This window comes from Myotis daubentonii, chromosome X (genome assembly GCF_963259705.1).
Source record: "Myotis daubentonii chromosome X, mMyoDau2.1, whole genome shotgun sequence".
Lineage (NCBI taxonomy): Eukaryota > Metazoa > Chordata > Mammalia > Chiroptera > Vespertilionidae > Myotis > Myotis daubentonii.
The window spans coordinates 4,969,039-4,986,725 of NC_081861.1; the positions used below are offsets into that span (position 1 = coordinate 4,969,039).

The 17,687-nt window shown below is 46.4% G+C and overlaps 1 protein-coding gene across 1 annotated transcript; it reads right to left on the minus strand.

The window, feature by feature from the left end:
* Positions 1-12,433: 12,433 nt before the first annotated feature.
* Positions 12,434-17,628, minus strand: TIMM17B (translocase of inner mitochondrial membrane 17B). The gene is made up of 6 exons (XM_059678963.1): positions 17,482-17,628; positions 16,555-16,654; positions 14,877-14,940; positions 13,075-13,203; positions 12,874-12,984; positions 12,434-12,783 (listed from the first exon to the last, which is right to left on the minus strand). The coding sequence occupies exons 1-6, from the start codon at positions 17,505-17,507 to the stop codon at positions 12,704-12,706; spliced, it is 510 nt and encodes a 169-aa protein (XP_059534946.1). The 5' UTR covers positions 17,508-17,628; the 3' UTR covers positions 12,434-12,703.
* Between the last annotated feature and the right edge of the window lie 59 nt (positions 17,629-17,687).

The following is a 17,687-nucleotide window of genomic DNA, read 5'->3' on the forward strand; positions in this document are numbered from 1 at the left end:
AGGGCATGGATAAATTCTTTTTCATTTATACAAACCAGATTACTCAGAAAGGAATGAAAATCACAGACATCAGACATCTGTCAGCAACACCAAATGCCAGAAAATAATAAAGCAATGTCTACAGAACAGCCAATCTAGATTAGATAATGAGCCATGGGAGCTCAGGATCTATGGGGAGAAGTGGATTCTACACAGTCTGTTCGACAGAAGACTAGATAAACAAAAATTACTTAGTAGTGTCTCCTACTGAGAAGGAAAATGAATGAATGAATAAATGAATAAATAAATAGATTCATTACCAGAGTTGTCATGAGCAAGCTCATAACCCTTGATTTCCTTTGGCCAGCCAATGGGGCAGCTATGCTTTAGCAAACTCTTCTTGCTGTACTTACATAAATATTATCGGTCAAGTAGAATAATTTCTGATGAGGCTAAAAGAAAAAGCCACCTGACTGTCTCCAAGAGACCAATTGGACTTTGGGACGTTGCCATGGCCTGTGCACGTTTGGTCAACCAGGCCCTTGTCTCCAGGGTCTATTACGAGGACCAATCACCATCATTTCTGGAACTGGCTGTGGTGCATACAAATGCGACAGCGCAGCCCTTGTCATATCAGAGGAGTCCACGGTTCAGTATGCAACAGAAGGAGCTGCAGGGACTAACCCTGGTCCTACTAGAAACAACTCTGTGAGCCACGTTCAGATGGGCAAAATCTCGGCAATGGTGGAGACCAGAATACACAGATACGTGTCCTGACTTCATCTGACTATAAGAAAGAGTCTGTCCCCCATTTTTTTTGTTTTGTTTGGTGACAGCTTTTAACCTTCATGCCCTCCCTCTCACCCTTTCCCCTGTATCTAGGCAAGGTATAGGGAAGTATGGGTGCTCCTTCCTTTGGCACCAGCAGAAAGTTCAAACCACCCCAAAATTTCACCCTGGTTCCACCCCCTAAACACAATAAAATCCCAAACCAGCCCTGCTTGTGTGGTTCAGTGGTTGAGCATCGACCTAGGAACCAGAAGGTTAGGGTTTGATTCCAGGTCAGGGCATATGCCTGGGTTGCTGGCTCCATTCCCAGTGTGGGGTGGGGCATGCAGGAGGTAGCTGATCAAATGATTCTCTCTCATCATTGATGTTTATTTTTATTTCATATTTTTTATTAATTATAGAGAGGAAGGGAGAAGGAGAGGGAGAGAGAAACATCAATAGTGAGAGAATCATTTGATTGGCTGCCTCCTGCATGCCCCACACTGGAGATTGAGCCTGCAACCCAGGGAATGTGCCCCAACTGGGACCTCCTGATTCATAGATGGATGCTAAACCATGATGTTTCTCTCTCTCTCTCCCTCTCTGAAATACATATATATATATTTTAAACTTTCTTAAAAAATTTATACATATATATATTTAAAATCCCAAACCAGTCTCCTTTTTCTGCTCTCTCCAGAAAGCCTCAGTAAATAATAAACCATTTCATACCTTCGTTGTGCCTGTGGGTGTGGCTTAACCTGCGAACTAAATTTTGGGTGTGTGTATCTGCCTCTGCAGGGCGATCACAACACAGACTTGGACAAAAGGGATCCTGAGAAAGAGAAATGCAGTCCCTGACATCTGGGAGCTGGCCTGATGCTATCATCTAGACCTTGGTGTTTCAAGGGGCTGGCTTGGCACTGGCATGTAGGCCTTGGCATGCTCCTGCTGAACAAGAACGAGCCCACAAGATATCAACATCAGACAAGGTCATTCTGTCACCATGATGGATCAGGACAAAAATCAGGCCACTCTGTAATCAAGTCTGGGTACAGACAAAAACATGTACATTGTCCAAGCCACAAAATGACCAAACACCCTCTGTCCTGTCTGAGTGGCTGCTGCCTCCTTACTGGTTACTGCTTCATTCCTTTTGTCTTCTAGCTATGAATGACTGAGATACTCCACCATAGACTTACCTGTACTTTCTGATAGTCGCCAAATCTACAGTGATGTCCTGCTTCTTTTTTTAAAACATATCCTGAGGTGAGGATTTTTTATTTTTTAACTATATATTTTCATTGATTTCAGAGAGGAAGGGAGAGGGAGAGATAGAAATATCAATGATGAGAATCATCTATCAGCTGCCTCCTGCACGGCCCCACACTGGGGATCGAGTTCGCAACCAGGCATGTGCCCTTGACCGGAATCAAACCCAGGACCCTTCAGTCCACAGGCCAATGCTCTAACCATTGAGCCAAACCAGCCAGGGCAAGTCCTGCTTCTTTAACACTCCCTGAAATCATCTAACACAAGCCCACATCCTGTCATGTCTTTTCTGAACCCCCTCTTACTGAGATGCCTGAGTTTTCCATGATGTGCTTTCTCCCTTGTTACGATGAGCTAATAAACCCTACTTTGTTCACGATTTGGCCTTTGGCTGAAGTCCATTGATATTATTTGCTTAGAAAATTCAAGAGAATTATATTAGACCTAATAAGAGAAGCAAGTGAGCAAGGTGACTAGAAATAAGGTTGAACAAGAAATGGAATAGCTTTCCTTTAGTGACACAAAATTAGAAAACATAACAGAAAATGACAGTGTTCATCATAACAAAATTCATCAACTTCCTGTGAACACATTGAGCAATAAAAGTACAAGCTCTATACACTTTTACAGATAAGAAAAAGTGACCTAAATAAATATATAGACATATAATGTTCCGGGCATGAAGAATCAACATTGGATAAACGTGTCCCCAAATTAATCTATAAAATAAATTTAACACCAGCAGGATTCTTTTTACTCTTCTAAATTATGGAGTATTTCTTTTTTAATATATACATATTTATTTATTTATTTTAAATATGTTTTTATTGATTTCAGAGAGGAAGGGAGAGGGAGGGAGAGATAGAAACATCAGGGATGAGAGAGAATCATTGATTGGCTGCCCCCTCATGCCCCCTTCTGGGGATCGAGCCTGAAACCCGGGCATGTGCCCTTGACCTGAATCAAACCCAGGACCCGACGTCCTATCCACTGTGCAAAACCAGCCAGGGCTGAATTATGAAATATTTCAAACGCACAATAATCTGTAAGATAATAATATAATGAATACCTGTGGACTCTTCTCCCAACAGATCTCAACATTTTGTAATTTGCCTCAAGTCTTTTTCTTTAAGAAACAAAGTGCCCTGCCAATCAGGAGGTCAAGGTTCGATTCCAGGTCATTGATGTTTCTATCCCTCTCCCTTCCTCTCTTTGAAATCAATAAAAACATAGAAAAGAAACAAAGTATTTCAGCTCTAGCTGAAACCTATCGAATAGGTTCCCTACCCAATTCTATATCTCGCCCTCCTTCTTCTGAGGTAACTGCATTTTAATTTATTATCTAGCATTCCCTTCATGTTTTTATTACTTTATTATGTAATTTGGGATACATAAACAGCACATGTTATTTGCATATTTTAAGAAATTTGTTTAGCCCTAGCTGGTTTGGCTCAGTAGATAGAACATCAGCCCTCGGGTTCAATTCTGGTCAAGAGCATGTACCTCGGTTTCAGGCTTGATCGCCAGCACTGGTTGGGGCTCCTGCGGGAGGCAACCAATAGATGTGTCTCTCTCACACCAATGTTTTTCTCCCCCCCCCCCTTTCCACTCTCTCTAAATATCAATGGAAAAATATCTTCAGGTGAGAATTAACCAAAAAAAAAAGTTGTTTCAAACAAGTGTACTGTATACAGCAGTCTTCAACTTTCTTCTGTGTTCACATTGTAGGTTTGAGAATTATCCATGTGGGTACACATGGCTCTAGTGCCTAGTTAACTCTTCAGTGAGATATGATATACATTCAGAAAAGTGCACATCAGAAGGGTACAGCCTGATAAATGTCCGCAAACTGAATACACAGACACGTGCAACCGGCAACCAGATCAAGAAACAGGATGTGCCTGGCCAGGTGGCTCAGTTGGTTGAGCATTGTTCTGTGCACCAAAAAGGTGGGATGTTCCATTCTGGTCAGGGTGCATACCTATATATATATATTTTTTAATATATTTTATTGATTTTTTACAGAGAGGAAGGGAGAGAGATAGTTAGAAACATCGATGAGAGAGAAACATCGATCAGCCGCCTCCTGCACACCCCCCACTGGGGATGTGCCCGCAGCCCAGGTACATGCCCTTGACCGGAATCGAACCTGGGACCCTTCAGTCCGCGGGCCAATGCTCTATCCACTGAGCCAAACCCGTTTCGGCCCTATATATTTTTTAAATATATTTTTATTGATTTCAGAGAGGAAGGGAGAGGGAGAGAGAGATAGAAACATCCATGATGAGAGAGAATCACTGACCTCCTGCCTCCTGCACATCCCCTACTGGGGATCAAGCCCACAATCTGGGCATGTTCCCTTGATCTGAATCAAACCCGGGACCCTTCAGTCCACAGGCTGATGCTCTATCCACTGAGAAAACCAGCCAGAGCAATAAAAAGATATTTAAAAAAATATATCCTCAGGCGAGGATTAAAAAAAAAAATTTTTTAAAGAAATAAACAGGTTGTGACCAGTACCTCACCTCATGGGCTCCCTTTTGTCTGCTTCCAGTCACTGTCTTCCACATGGTAACAACCACAATCTTTTTTTTCTTTTCAAATATATTTTTATTGATTTCAGAGAGGAAGGGAGAGGAAGAGAGTGATGGCAATACCAATGATGACAGGGAATCATTGATTGGATGCCTCCTGCACGCCCCACAGTGGGGATGGAGCCCAGAACCCAGGCATGTGCCCTTGACCCGAATCGAACCTGGGAACCTTCAGGCAGCTCTGTTCACTGAGCCAAACCGGCTAGGGCAATAACCACAATCTTGACTTATAACGGCATGCTTTAAGTTAGCCTGATTTTTAAACTTTGTATAAAGACAATCATATGGTATGCATTCTTTTATGTCTAACAGCTTCTTTTGCCCAACATTGGGAGATTCATCCATGTTACACATACAGGATTATAATTGTTCATTTTCTTTTTTTTTTTATTGCTTAAAGTATTACAAAGGGTATTACATATGTGTCCTTTTTTCCCCCCGCCCTTGACATAATTGTTCATTTTCATGGTTATATTCTATGCACAAGCTAACAAGTTAGCCTGCTGCAGTTTTACACACACACACCAACACACACGCCACAAAACCTGTGTCAGAAAAATAGACCATTTATTATTCACAGCAAAAAGCAGCAGTCAGAGCAGTTCCTCATGCCCCAATTTGCAGGTGGCCAGATGTTTGCCTCCCATGCCATGGGTCACACTGCAGGAGAGCAACCTGACATTAGGAGACTGAGCTGCTTTCCCCCCCCCCCCGTTTTTAAAAATATTATTTTATTTTACTGTTGACAGTGTTACAGACGTCCCCTATTTTTTCCCTTTTTGCCCCCTTCCACCCAACCCCCACCCCACCCCAGGCCTTCCCCATACCTTTTGTCTGTGTCCCTGGGCTATGCATATATGCATATATGTTCTTTGCTTAATCTCTTCCTGCCCCCTCCGCCTCCCCTGCCCCTGGCTGAGATCTGTTATTCAGTTCCTTGTATTCATGCCTCTGGACCTATTTTGTTTGTCAGTTTATTTTGCTCACTAGATTCCACATATAAGTGAGATCATGTGATGTTTGTCTTTCTCTGACTGGCCTATTTGGCTTAGCATAATGCTCTCCAGGTTCCTCCAGGCTGAGGAGACTGAGCTTTTAAGAAGCTGCTGAAACACCTGACCATCCTCCCCTCCTTGGATGGAGATTGTTACCCTGGATGATAAACAACTCCTGGTTGGGGATGTGGGAGGGGTATTTCTGGGTTTATTTTCCAAAATTGTCTCTAGTAGTAAATTTCTTCAGAGAGATACACTATCTCTAACTCTCAAAACCGCTTTTCAAACATGCCCTTTACTCAGAAGGCCTGGACCACGCAGGGAAAGAGAAATCCACAGAGTCTTGTCCCCAGCACATTGCTCTATAAACATTCTTGTACATGTCTTTGGTTAAGCTTTGTACACATTTCTGTTAGGTATCTACCTAGAGATGGTATCACTGGGTAGTAAGTGTGTATATATGCAGCTCTAGTAGATACTGCCAGTTTTCGAAAATAATTGTTGTCCCCATTTATACTCTCAAAGCTGTGAATGAGACACCTTATTTCTAGAATTCCTTAGCAACACTTGGTGTTACCAGATTTATTCTGCCATCTGATTGACATGAAATAATATTTTGTTGTCTTAATACACAGCTCCCTGATTTACTATATTTTCATACATTATTGGCCATTTGGGCTTCCTCTTTTATAAAAAGTTTTCTTCATCCTGCCCTAGCTGGTTTTGCTCAGTGATTAGAGCCTCTGCCTGCAGACTGATGGGTCCCAGGTTCAATTCCGGTCAAGGGGGCTCAATCCCTAGTAGGGGGTGTGCAGGAGGCAGGCAATCAATGATTCTCTCTCATCATTGATGTTTCTATCTCTCCCTCTCCTTTCCTCTCTGAAATCAATAAAAATATATTTAAAAATTTTTCCCTCATCCTTCTTGCTTTTTTTATTGGGCTTTTTCTTATTGTTTTATAGGAGCTCTTTATATATTGTGGTTTCTCATCCTTTGTCAATTGTATGTTTTGAAGCTGACTATGTCTTTTGGGGGTGGACATGTCCGTATAATGGCAATTGGGCCTCATAAAACCATCAAGCTCCCATTATGGCTCGGGAAAGTGAGCAATATTTTCTTCTTTATTTTTTAATCCTCACCTGAGGATATTTTCCCATTGACTTTTAACGAGAGTGGAAGAGAGAGGGAAAGACAGAGAGACATATCGATGTGAGAGAAACACATCGATTGATTGCCTCCTGCATGCGACCCGATCAGGGCCCGGGCCGGGGAAAAGCCTGCAACCAAGGTATGTGCCCTTGACCAGAATTGAACCCGGGACCCTTCAGGCTGCAGGCCGATGCTCTATCCACTGAGCCAAACCAGCTAAGGTGAGCAATATTTTATATTGCCCTGGGGGACACAGATATAACTGAGAGTTAAACCTGGAGGTACCCTATAGCCAGTTTGAGCGATAAAGCAGTATTATAGGGTCAACACCTGAAGACCACACAGGACCACCCATTCTGTCTACCTCTGTAACTCACCAAATACCTCCCCATGCCTCTCTGAGTCCCCAGAAGTTACACTCCAGCCTGGAGAAAATGAGGGGTGTGCAGAGAGCCTGTTTGGATTGAAATTATTAAGGAAATGGGATTCAGTAGAGCAGGTCCTAATGTAACTGAGATTTCCTTTTGTCGAAGAAAAACACATGTTCATCATTTCACTAAACTTTTAAAAAAATCTTCTTTGACCCTATCCTTTACATTTCGCAATAAAAATTTAGCTCTAGCCCTAGCCGGTTTGGCTTAGTCGATAGAGTGTTGGCCTGTGGACTGAAGTGTCTCAGGTTCAATTCCAGCCAAGGGCACATGCCTGGGTTGCAGGCTCGACTTCCAGTAGGGGGCGTGCAGGAGGCAGCCGATCAATGATTCTCTCTCATCATTGATGTTTCTATCTCTCCCTTCCTCTCTGAAATCAACAAAAATGTATTTTTAAAAATTTAGCTTCACAGGCCTGTGTTTTCTAATGCTCACTAAATAAAATTTCAGAGCCCAGTCTTAGACGAGTCTTCATAATTAACTAAAGATATCTGCCGAAACCAGTTTGGCTCAGTGGATGGAGCGTCGGCCTGCGGACTGAAGGGTCCCGGGTTCGATTCCGGTCAAGGGCATGTACCTGGGTTGCAGGCACGTCCCCAGTGGGGGATGTGCAGGAGGCAGCTGATTGATGTTTCTCTCTCATCGATGTTTCTAGCTCTCTATCTCTCTCCCTTCCTCTCTGTGGAAAATCAATAAAATATATTTTTAAAAAAAAAGAAATCTGAGGAAAGGAGATGCCCCCCTCTCTGGGCTGTGAAGGGAGAGCTTACATTCTGTATCATCTAGTTCATACCATCTGATTTGGTGAGGTGTTCAAGTGAGAAACTTTGTCTTGAGTTTGAACACAGAGCCCTGTGTGAATGCCCAGAACTGTTGCTGACTTGACCTCGATTAAGACACATCTATCGGGGGGGGGGGGGGGGGGGAAATGGACACATATGTAATACCCTTTGTAATACTTTAAGCAATAAAAAAAATTAAAAAATTTTAAAAAAGACACATCTATCCAGGTAGCTCAGTTGATTAGAGTATCGTCCCATATGTCAAGGTTGTGTGTTTGATCCCATGTCAGGGCACATGCAGGAATCAACCAACAAATGCATAAATAAGTGGAAGAACAAATTGATGTTCTCTCTCTCCGCTCTCTCTCATAAAGTTTTTAAAAAGATAAATCTGTCCTTGAAGTTATTACTCTAACAAAGGAGGCTCAGAAATTGTGGCGATGGCCTGAGAAAACCTTCCAATGACACTCATAATCATGACTGATAATGTGTTGTCCTGGAAACTATCCTGTAAATGACGTCTCTGAAACTCTAAGCACAATACATAAGGATATGAAGCCCAGCTCTGTCTCTTTCAGGCAGTATAACTGTGGGTAAGTTGCTTTCTTTGTATGTATGATGAGGGGAACAAAATCAGGTTTCTCTGTCACCTCAGAAGTGATCATTGCACTTGGAGTGGGAAACACAATACAATATATAGATGATGTATCATAGAATTGTACACCTGAAACCTGTATAATTTTATTAACCAGTGTCATCCCAATAATTTTAATTCAAAAAAGAAGTGACCAGTGCACACCCTTCCTCTTCCACATGATCGCAGGTGGTCTGATAAAGCTGTAGATTCCCCAGAGACAGCCCCCATTGGTCTGCTCCAGAGGTTGACCCTAAATGGACTTCTTAAGATGGCTCCCAGTTCCCAATATCCGGGGCACCAATCTCTAAAGCAGTGATGGCAAACTTATGACATGCGTGTCAGAGGTGACACGCGAACTCATTTTTTTGGTTGATTTTTCTTTGTTTTTTTTTTGTTGTTGTTGTTTTTTAAATATATTTTATTGATTTGTTACAGAGAGGAAGGGAGACAGAGAGCTAGAAACATCGATGAGAGAGAAACATCGATCAGCTGCCTCCTGCACATCTCCTTCTGCACATCTCCTTCTGGGGATGTGCCCGCAACCCAGGCACATGCCCCCGACCGGAATCGAACCTGGGACCCTTCAGTCCGCAGGCCGACGCTCCATCCACTGAGCCAAACCGGTTTCGGCTGATTTTTCTTTGTTAAATGGCATTTAAATATATAAAATAAATATCAAAAATATAAATCTTTGTTTTACTATGGTGGCAAATATCAAAAAATTTCTATATGTGACACGGCACCAGAGTTAAGTTAGGGTTTTTCAAAATGCTGACACGCCAAGCTCAAAAGGTTCGCCATCACTGCTCTAATGACGTATTACCAGGAGAGGCCGCCCCTCCCACTCATCCCCATGATCTGGGTGGCTGGGGAGGGGACTTCAGAGCTGTTCTGCTCAGTCAGGCCCTGTTCTCCAACTGTGACTAAGAACACTCGGACCAGCAACTCCCAGACTCAGAGTAAGGTATGTGTGCACAACTCTTTTGTCTCTCTTATTTTGACTCTCCCTCTCTCTGCTCAACTCTCTTTCGCTTGTCTTGCTCTGGCACTCTCTGCTCCTCCATTTTTTTTTTTTTTTTGTCTAACTCTTCCAATCTCGATCTCTCTCCTCACTTTCATTCTCTTTTTCCGTTTACTTGTTGTACTGCTTTTTCTCTTTCTTGGTGTTTCTTTCTTTGCATCTCTCTTTTTTGATGCCTCTGTAAACTCAGACTTCTCTCTCTCTTGGTATCTTTGTCTCCGTCTTTGATTTCCCCGTGTCTCTCTCCTCATCCTCTCAGGGCTTCTGCCCGAGGAAGTGGATAGTGATCCCCTGCTCTTCCCTGATTCTGTATATCTCTGTAACTCACCAAATATCCCCCCACAACCATGCAGACAGGTGGATGGCAAAACCAGAGGCCACAGGGAAAAAGAGCTACCAGCCCAGCCGGTGTGGCTCAGTTGGTTGAGCGTGGACCCATGCACCAAGAGGGTGCTGGCTAGATTCCCCATCAGGGCTCATGCCTAGGTTGCAGGCTTGATCCCCAGTGTGGGGTATGCAGGAGGCAGCCGATCAATGATTCTCATCACTGATGTTTCTATCTTTCTCCCTTTCTCTTTGAAATCAATAAAAATATATTTTTTTAAGAAGAGTGGATAGAGAGAAATGCAAGAGTGCAGGTGGGCATTCTCTGAAGCCCCTCAGCTAGAAGTTAGGTGGGCAGAGGCCTGAGGCCTGACAGCCTTCTGGCGGTCCAGCCCCTCACTCCAGCTCACAGCTCTAAGTGCCATCTTGAATTCACTCCCGTTTGCCTCCATCTGAGGCTGAAGTTCTTCCCGCATCTGTACTTGCATTTCTGACCCTCACCGTCTTCCTTTGTCCTTTGTCTTGACCCTTTTCATTCGTTTCTTGTATATGTCTCTGCCTGCATCTCTTTGTACATCTCCATTAGAGTCTCTATCTCCCTATGTGTATGTCTCTGTTTTTATTTCTCTCACTTCACCTGTTTTTGCCTCACTCCCGTTCTCTGCAGTCCCTGCCCCTGGAAACCACCAGGGATCTGAGACCGCATCCCCTTCTTTTGGGAAGTGAAGTGGGCCACCTATCTGGTCAGGGGTTGGGGTCTGAGAACCTGGTCGCCCCCAAACCCGACTAGGAGCCGGGTGACACCAGGGACTAGTCCCCCCCACAGAGCACCCCCCTAGCCCAATGTCCGCCTGGAGGGTCGGGTTCTAAACCCCATGCTGGTCTCTCCTCCCGCCCCTCCCCCAGCCAGTGGCCCAATGAGCTCGAGCTGAAGGCCCTGCACATCCCCATGAACCGCCCCACTGCTCCGGGGCCCAGCCACCTTAAAGGCTCCGAAGGTGAACCAGGCCCAAGGGTGGGGCGTCTGGGCTTTAGGTGTACCTGAAGGGGTGGGGCCTGAAGATGCAGGGGTCTAGAGACTGAGGGCAGGGAGGCTGCAGATCTATAGGGCCACGGGGGCAGGGCCCATTGGGAGGGGACCAGGGAGATACAGTCGGGACTGGGCCTCAGAGGAGGCTGGGTTGATATATAGAAGTAGGGCCTGTAGGAACCTTTCAGGGCAGGGTTGAAAGGTAGGAAGGGGGTGGTTCCTGAAGACACTAGTGGCTGTGGGAACCACAGCAGCTTTTGGGGGAGGAGGTGGAACCTGAGGATTCCTGGAAGGCAAAGGCCCCCAAGAGCTATCTGGAAATACAGGGGGGGGGGGATTGACCTGGAGCCAAGGAAGGGTGGGGCCTAGGTATACAGAAGGGGCAGGAACAAAGGAAGTGCCCAGAAATACAAGGGCTGCAGTCTGGGATAGCCTGGGTCTGACTGTGGAACTGGGAGTTCGAGGCTGGGGCCCTACTGAGGCCCTGAGAGCTTTGTGCACAGTGCCTGCCACCATCATCCTGCTCTCCCTGGGGTCTTCACTGGGATGGCTGGGCTCGGCCTGGCAGTGAGTAGATCAAGCAGGCAGTGCTGCAGTTCTACCATTGAGATCACCAGGTCCCTGTTGAAGCCTTGGGAGGCCCTGGGACTCAGCAGTTGCACCTCAGGGAGCGCACAACGTTGTATAAGAGAGGGCATTCATACCTCTGCCATGGCTTGCACAAAAGGGCCAGCTTTTATGTCTCCCATGAAGCCATTTGCACAGGAGCACTTGCACCCCAGTGGAGATGTCTGCATCACCCATGCAGGGCTTTACATGGAAGAGACAGCTTTTGGAGCCGATGTCCATTCAGAAAAACCTTTCCCATAACCCCCTGGCCCCAAATGAAAACTCATTTCTGATTGTTTTGTGGTTCCCCTTAAAAAAAACAATGCTGACAGCACTGAGCATCGCAGAGCAGAAGTATCTGTGGTGCACCAGAGGAGACTGAGGCAGGGCACCTTCTTCAAGGAGCCGGGTCTCCCTGACCCTTACTTCTCCCCAGGTCCATGGTGATGCCACATTGGAGGGGGATTATTTTCACACCAATGGGGTGACTGGTACCCAGAACGCCAGAGTTCACTGTGAGGTCAGATTTCCCAGACTTGGAAATGGGGGTCTGGGAGGGAAGGGTCAGAAACTCCTCGCCCCCACACCAGCAATCCTTGCTTCCTCGCTTTTACCCAAGCCTAGTCCTCTGTGTAAGTTCATCACTTGGCTCCCACACGTGCTCATTCATGTACCTAACAACTTCATTCATTCCCCCTCCCGCTCATTCATTCTACAGACATTCACTAAGGCCCATTCTCTGTGCAACTCCAAATTCTAGGGCTTCTGTGTCCCTGAAGAGGCTGTGTCTATTGTCTCAAGAGGGGCTCCCATAGGTAGTTCAATGAGTACATACACAGGCATTTCAAAACTGGTTTTAAATACTCATCAGGGCGAACAGGAAGGGTCTGGGGTAAGAGCTTGTTACATTTGAGTATGGGGTGGGGCTGGGGTGCCCTGAGAGAAGGGCAGCTGGGGTGCCCCACTCCACCCTGGGACAAGGGAACAGAGAGTAGAGGCCCTCTCTGGAGGGTCCCAGGGCCAACTGGGAGCCAGCCCTCCCTTCGAGGTAGATCATCGGGGAGGGAACCAAAGAGGAACTCCCACGATGGTGGTGACAGGTGGTCACTTCCTCAGTGGTAGCTGGGATAGCCCGAGGCCGGGGTCCCTTCCTTAGAGGGCAGCTGGTTGGGGTCCTCCAGGAACGGGGGTGCTGGAGAGGGGAGAATCCAGTAAAAGTGAACAGAGGAGGCTAGGCAGAGCATTACCCACCTCTCCCTGACCAGCTCCACCAGGCACTCACCGTTGCGGAACTGCTGGGCAGTGTAGCGAGTGAGGAGGATGCCAACACCCTCGATAAGGGCCAACAGAATGCCTCCCATCATTGCCGAGCCCATCATGGCCAATGGGCCACCTGGAGGAGCAAGGAGGAAGGAAGAGAGGTGAGTACTGGCAGAACAGGGTGGAAGGGACTGGAGCCAGGGCCAGGGCTGGGGGCACTCACTGCGGGCAGCCAGCACAGCCCCAGTCAATGCTCCACTGGTGATGGAATTCCAGGGATCCTCCTTGCCCCGCACATGCACCAGGCCACAGTCGATGGTGGAGAACAGGCCCCCCCACACTGCGAAGCTACCTGCAAGGGGACAGAGGCCCAATTAGTGTTCCTGGGGAAGCCCAAGAATCCACGGCTCAAGGACTGGGGACTTCCAAGGCTGAATGCTCTGGCAAAGAAAGGGGAGACAAACCCAGATGCGAAGACAGATAGCAAACTCCTAGAGCAGCGGTTCTCAACCTTGGCTGCACATTAGAATCACCTGGGAATCTGTTTTAAAATCCTGATTTCCGGGCCTCATCCTCCAGAAATTCTGTTTCTTTGTGACTCATGTTGTGGCCCCACCCCATCACAAAGAAACAGAATTTCCAGAAGATGAGGCCCAGAAATCAGGATTTTAAAAAGATTCCCAGGTGATTCTAATGTGCAGCCAAGGCTGAGAACCGCTGTCCTAGACTAGAGGACAGTCTCCACATCTGTCCTTGTGGTAGCCACTCCTTCCAGCTGTCTCTAATTGTATCGACACTCCTTTCTCTTTCATAGGGAGGTGACAAGTTTATAAGCACATTTACCTTCTATGTGGCTTTAAATGGAGCAACTTTGGTCTCCATAAACCACCACATAGAATTGGAATTCTGCTCTTGGTTTTAGAGAGAAGGAAACAGGTTAGGAAAGCCAGTTAACCATATGGTAGTTAAAATGTTTACTGGGGCCTTATTGTGTCCTGGGACCTGATGTAGGTACTGTGGGTTATTTGACTTCTAAACATTTTAAATTAGTTAATGTTATTGAAGTGCTTAGCAGAGCAACCGGCCCTTAGTAAATGCTATGTAAATTACATAAATTACGAAATGACTGGGGTGGTTACTGCACTTGTCATCCCCATGTTACAGATGAGGTTGAGGTTAAGCCACTATCCCAAGGTCACACATCAGGAAAGAACCAGGGTCAAGACTTAAACTCCAGAACTCACCCATATTAACCCTTTGCAGTTGTATTAAATTTGGACATGGGTGTTGTACTGGTCGGAATTAATTTCCACTGAAAGAGCAGTGATACATAACATGCAAGATTATGAAGGATAAACAAGATTTATTAATTCTTTTTTGGAACTATGTCACTGCTAGTAGAATCACTACAAACGTTACCACTTTCTACGTCAGAGTCAGTATTCAAGGTGCCAAAATAAAACTCTTCATCGTTACTTTCAGATTTGCAGTACACTTCTTTTGGTAACTTTCTTTTTGCCATTTTGGAGTATTATTTTAAAATATCTTAACAAGCGAGAATGCCCAATTACAGTTAAACGTAATTTGTAAAGCTTTATTTGAAATTCTGCGAAGTATCTCCGAAGCTTGTCGATTTCTTCACTCTCAAAAGGCGATGGACTCGCCACGGTGTTTTGCACGGAGAGTGTGGAACGACCGCGTTTGTTATATTGAGTTTCGATATCTCTGATTTGTCGGGGCAATGTTTTGGTTCGTGACAAGGTCGCTTAGACACTTAAGAGCTTTCAGAGAAATGATGAACTGATACATGAATGAATAGAGTTAAGATTCATATGGTTCCTTGCTGTGGTGGCTGAGAGTAGACAAACGACCGCAAAGGGTTAAACTGTTGGGAAACGTCACTCTTCCAGGCAGTCCCAGGCAGAGTTGGGGCTCACATGTGGACCTCCAACTTGAGGACTAGACCCAAAGCAACAACCACTGCCAACTTTGCCACAACTTCTCCTGTCTCCCCAGGCCTCTCACCTCCAATCTGAGGGGCTCGGATCCTCACAGCATTGGCACTACCTCTCAATCGGTGCCGAATTCCCTGGGGAAAGTGAGATGAGAGTCAGAGCAGAGCTGAGGCCACCGGCAGAGAGGGTTTTCAGCTTTTCAGAAGGAAGGGGATTCAGGGGTATTTAGTGGTAGAGATGTGGAGAGGCAGCTAAGAACTAGGGGGCTGGGGAGCACCCCAACACAAGTATTCTCTTTTTGAAAAAATATTTTTGTTGATTTCAGAGAGGAAGGGACAGATAGAAAAATCAATGATAAGAGAATCATTAATTGGCTGCCTCATGCACACCCCCACTGGAGATCAAGCCTGCAACCCAGGCACGTGCCCTGACTGGGAATCGAACCGTGACCTCCTGGTTCATAGATCAATGCTCAACCACTGAGCGACACTGGCCGGGCACAACACAAGTATTCTCAAAGCTGGATTGAGAAGTTCTCATCCATGTATCCATTCCATGATTTCTGAGCACCTATGTGCCAGGCACCATGCTGTATGCAGGAACAGAGCAGTGGATAAGGTAGACTGGTCCCTTCCCTCTCATAGCTCATGTTCTAATGAAACAGACAGACCCTGAGCAAGGGTACAGAGAAGCAAGTCAGTTTCAACAGCAATATGCATCCTAGAGGAAACAGGAGAAAGAGAGATTATAGCAGCTGAAGGGTAAGAAAAGACCTCTTTAAGGAAGGGGCATCTGTGCTGAGACTCTGAGGAGAGGGAGAAACTTGGGTAAAGATCCAAGAGAGGTAGTTACAGGAGCTGAGAGATGGGGAGAGAGACATAAATTGCAGAGACCTTGGCAAATGGATGGCAAAGTATGACATTTGATGAGATCTCCAGGAGGGGGTGTCAGAGAAAGGGACAGAATTGTTTATTTTAAATTAAAAATATTTTCTTAAATTTAAGGCTGTCTTCCCTCTGCCAGTTGAACACTTGTCACTTCCTTCTAGCCAGGTTTTTGACCCAGAATCTGCCTCTAGGTAAAATCTGCCTGGCTCAGCCTACACAGAGAATTTGGTGATTTGGATGAAAAAGGGGCTCTAAAAATCACAAGGTGATCTGATCATAAATTCCTAGAGGTCATGGTGAGTAATCTTATCTCAGGCCTGTAACTTCCCTAGTAAAAAGATTATCTTTGCCGTAAGCTCTGTCCATTGTTTCTGTATATCTAAGTTATACCTCTGAAATGCCTTTTTCAAACCCTTCAGAATCATAACCTCCCTCAGAGATCACATAATCTTAACTCTCCTATGATCCAATCATAGAGATGTGCCTGCTTTACTTTCTCCCAAGTTCATGTAATCATCTCTATGTTCCCTCCTTAATTCCAAATGTACAAAACTGCAAACTGTCATTATGGGAAGCATTTTTCTCAATCTGTTGAGACCCTGCTTCCAGGCATGCCCTCTATATGGCTCAAATAAGCTCTAATGAATCTTTATATAATTTTTCTACAGGTTTGCACCTTCTTCTGTCGACAGTGGTGGCCATTTTCACAGCGCAGCCCTTTCACAGAGATGCTACAGTTGGGTTGGGGTGAGGGAATGAGGCCATGTTTGCAGTTTCCCAAAACCCCAGATTCTGGAGTCAGGCCTGGCACACGGTAGGCAAGCAGGCACCAGAGTGATTAAGTGCATGTAACTGACTCACGACAGGGGCATTGCGGAAGCCCTTGATGGCCTGGAAGACTCCACCACCGATGACACCCATAGTGAAGGCTCCACCGCAATCATCCACAATTCGCCATGGGCTGCAAGTGTCAAGGGGAGGATGGGGTTAATGTCAGCCCTCCCCCTATTGCCATGCCACAAGAACTCTTTCCAGCTGGGAGAAACCAAGTCATTTGAATGGGAAGTAGCATTTCAGATAATAAGATTATTTTCCCCTCCCATGTAAACAAAAAAATAGTGCTTTGCCCTCTCCACCCCCCTCCCCTCCTTTTGCAGCTAAGGAATCAGCCAACTGCTTTACTATCCAAGATTAAATGAACTGACATGCGCAAAGAGTTGGCCCGTTTGAAGCAACCGGATAGAAGTGTTAACGTGCCAGTACTGTCATTAACTGGCTAGTATTGTCGCACCCCCTTCTCCGAAAATGAGTGTGTCCAACCAAGCTGCACTCTCTTTCCCTCTCTTTTAACCTCGCACAACTGGAAAAACCAAGAGCGGGCTGTGGGGAGGATCCAGCACCACCTCCTAGCTCACCATAGGCTCATCCAGGCCCTGCCCCATGCGCTACAGCAGCCTGGGAAAAACACGCGTGGTAGCCTTGGGGATTTCCACTCAACACCGCGCCACCCTTCGCGGGAATGGACTCGACCAGCGTGTCTCTTTTCCAAGAAAAGAGATACGAGGTCAGAGGCGTGGTTCGTCCTGAACCGCACCTTCTCCTGGAGCGTGGGGGCCCCTCTTAACGGAACCCGACTGGGAGGGACCAAGTGCAGGGACGAAAAGAGACAGCTCAGCGGCTCCGGAGTCTGGGCCGCAGCGCTGTGGGGCCAGTGCCTCCCCCGCCCGCCTCCCGCAGCCGGGCGCGGTGCCGCAGGGCCAGTCCCGAGGCCTGTGGCCGTCGCCGTACCAGGGCTCCCGAGCGTACTCCTCCATGGCGCCGGCGTCGGGCTCAGCCCCGGCTGTGCCACGCCCCCTCGGTAAACGCACACGGGCGCCCGAGCTGCCACCAGCACCGGGGCCGCGATTGGGTGGCTGCGTCGTAAGTCAGGCCAACGGCGCACTCTCATTGGCTACCAGATGCGTCATCTTTTTCGCAGCCTGAGCTTCTCCCAT

Coding starts and splice junctions, on each gene's coding strand:
- TIMM17B (XM_059678963.1), bottom strand. CDS start 17,507: ATGGAGGAGTACGCTCGGGAGCCCTG. Junction 16,655..17,481: donor GAGTACGCTCGGGAGCCCTG/GTACGGCGACGG, acceptor TGACACTTGCAG/CCCATGGCGAATTGTGGATG. Junction 12,784..12,873: donor TGCCCAGCAGTTCCGCAACG/GTGAGTGCCTGG, acceptor TCCCCTCTCCAG/CACCCCCGTTCCTGGAGGAC.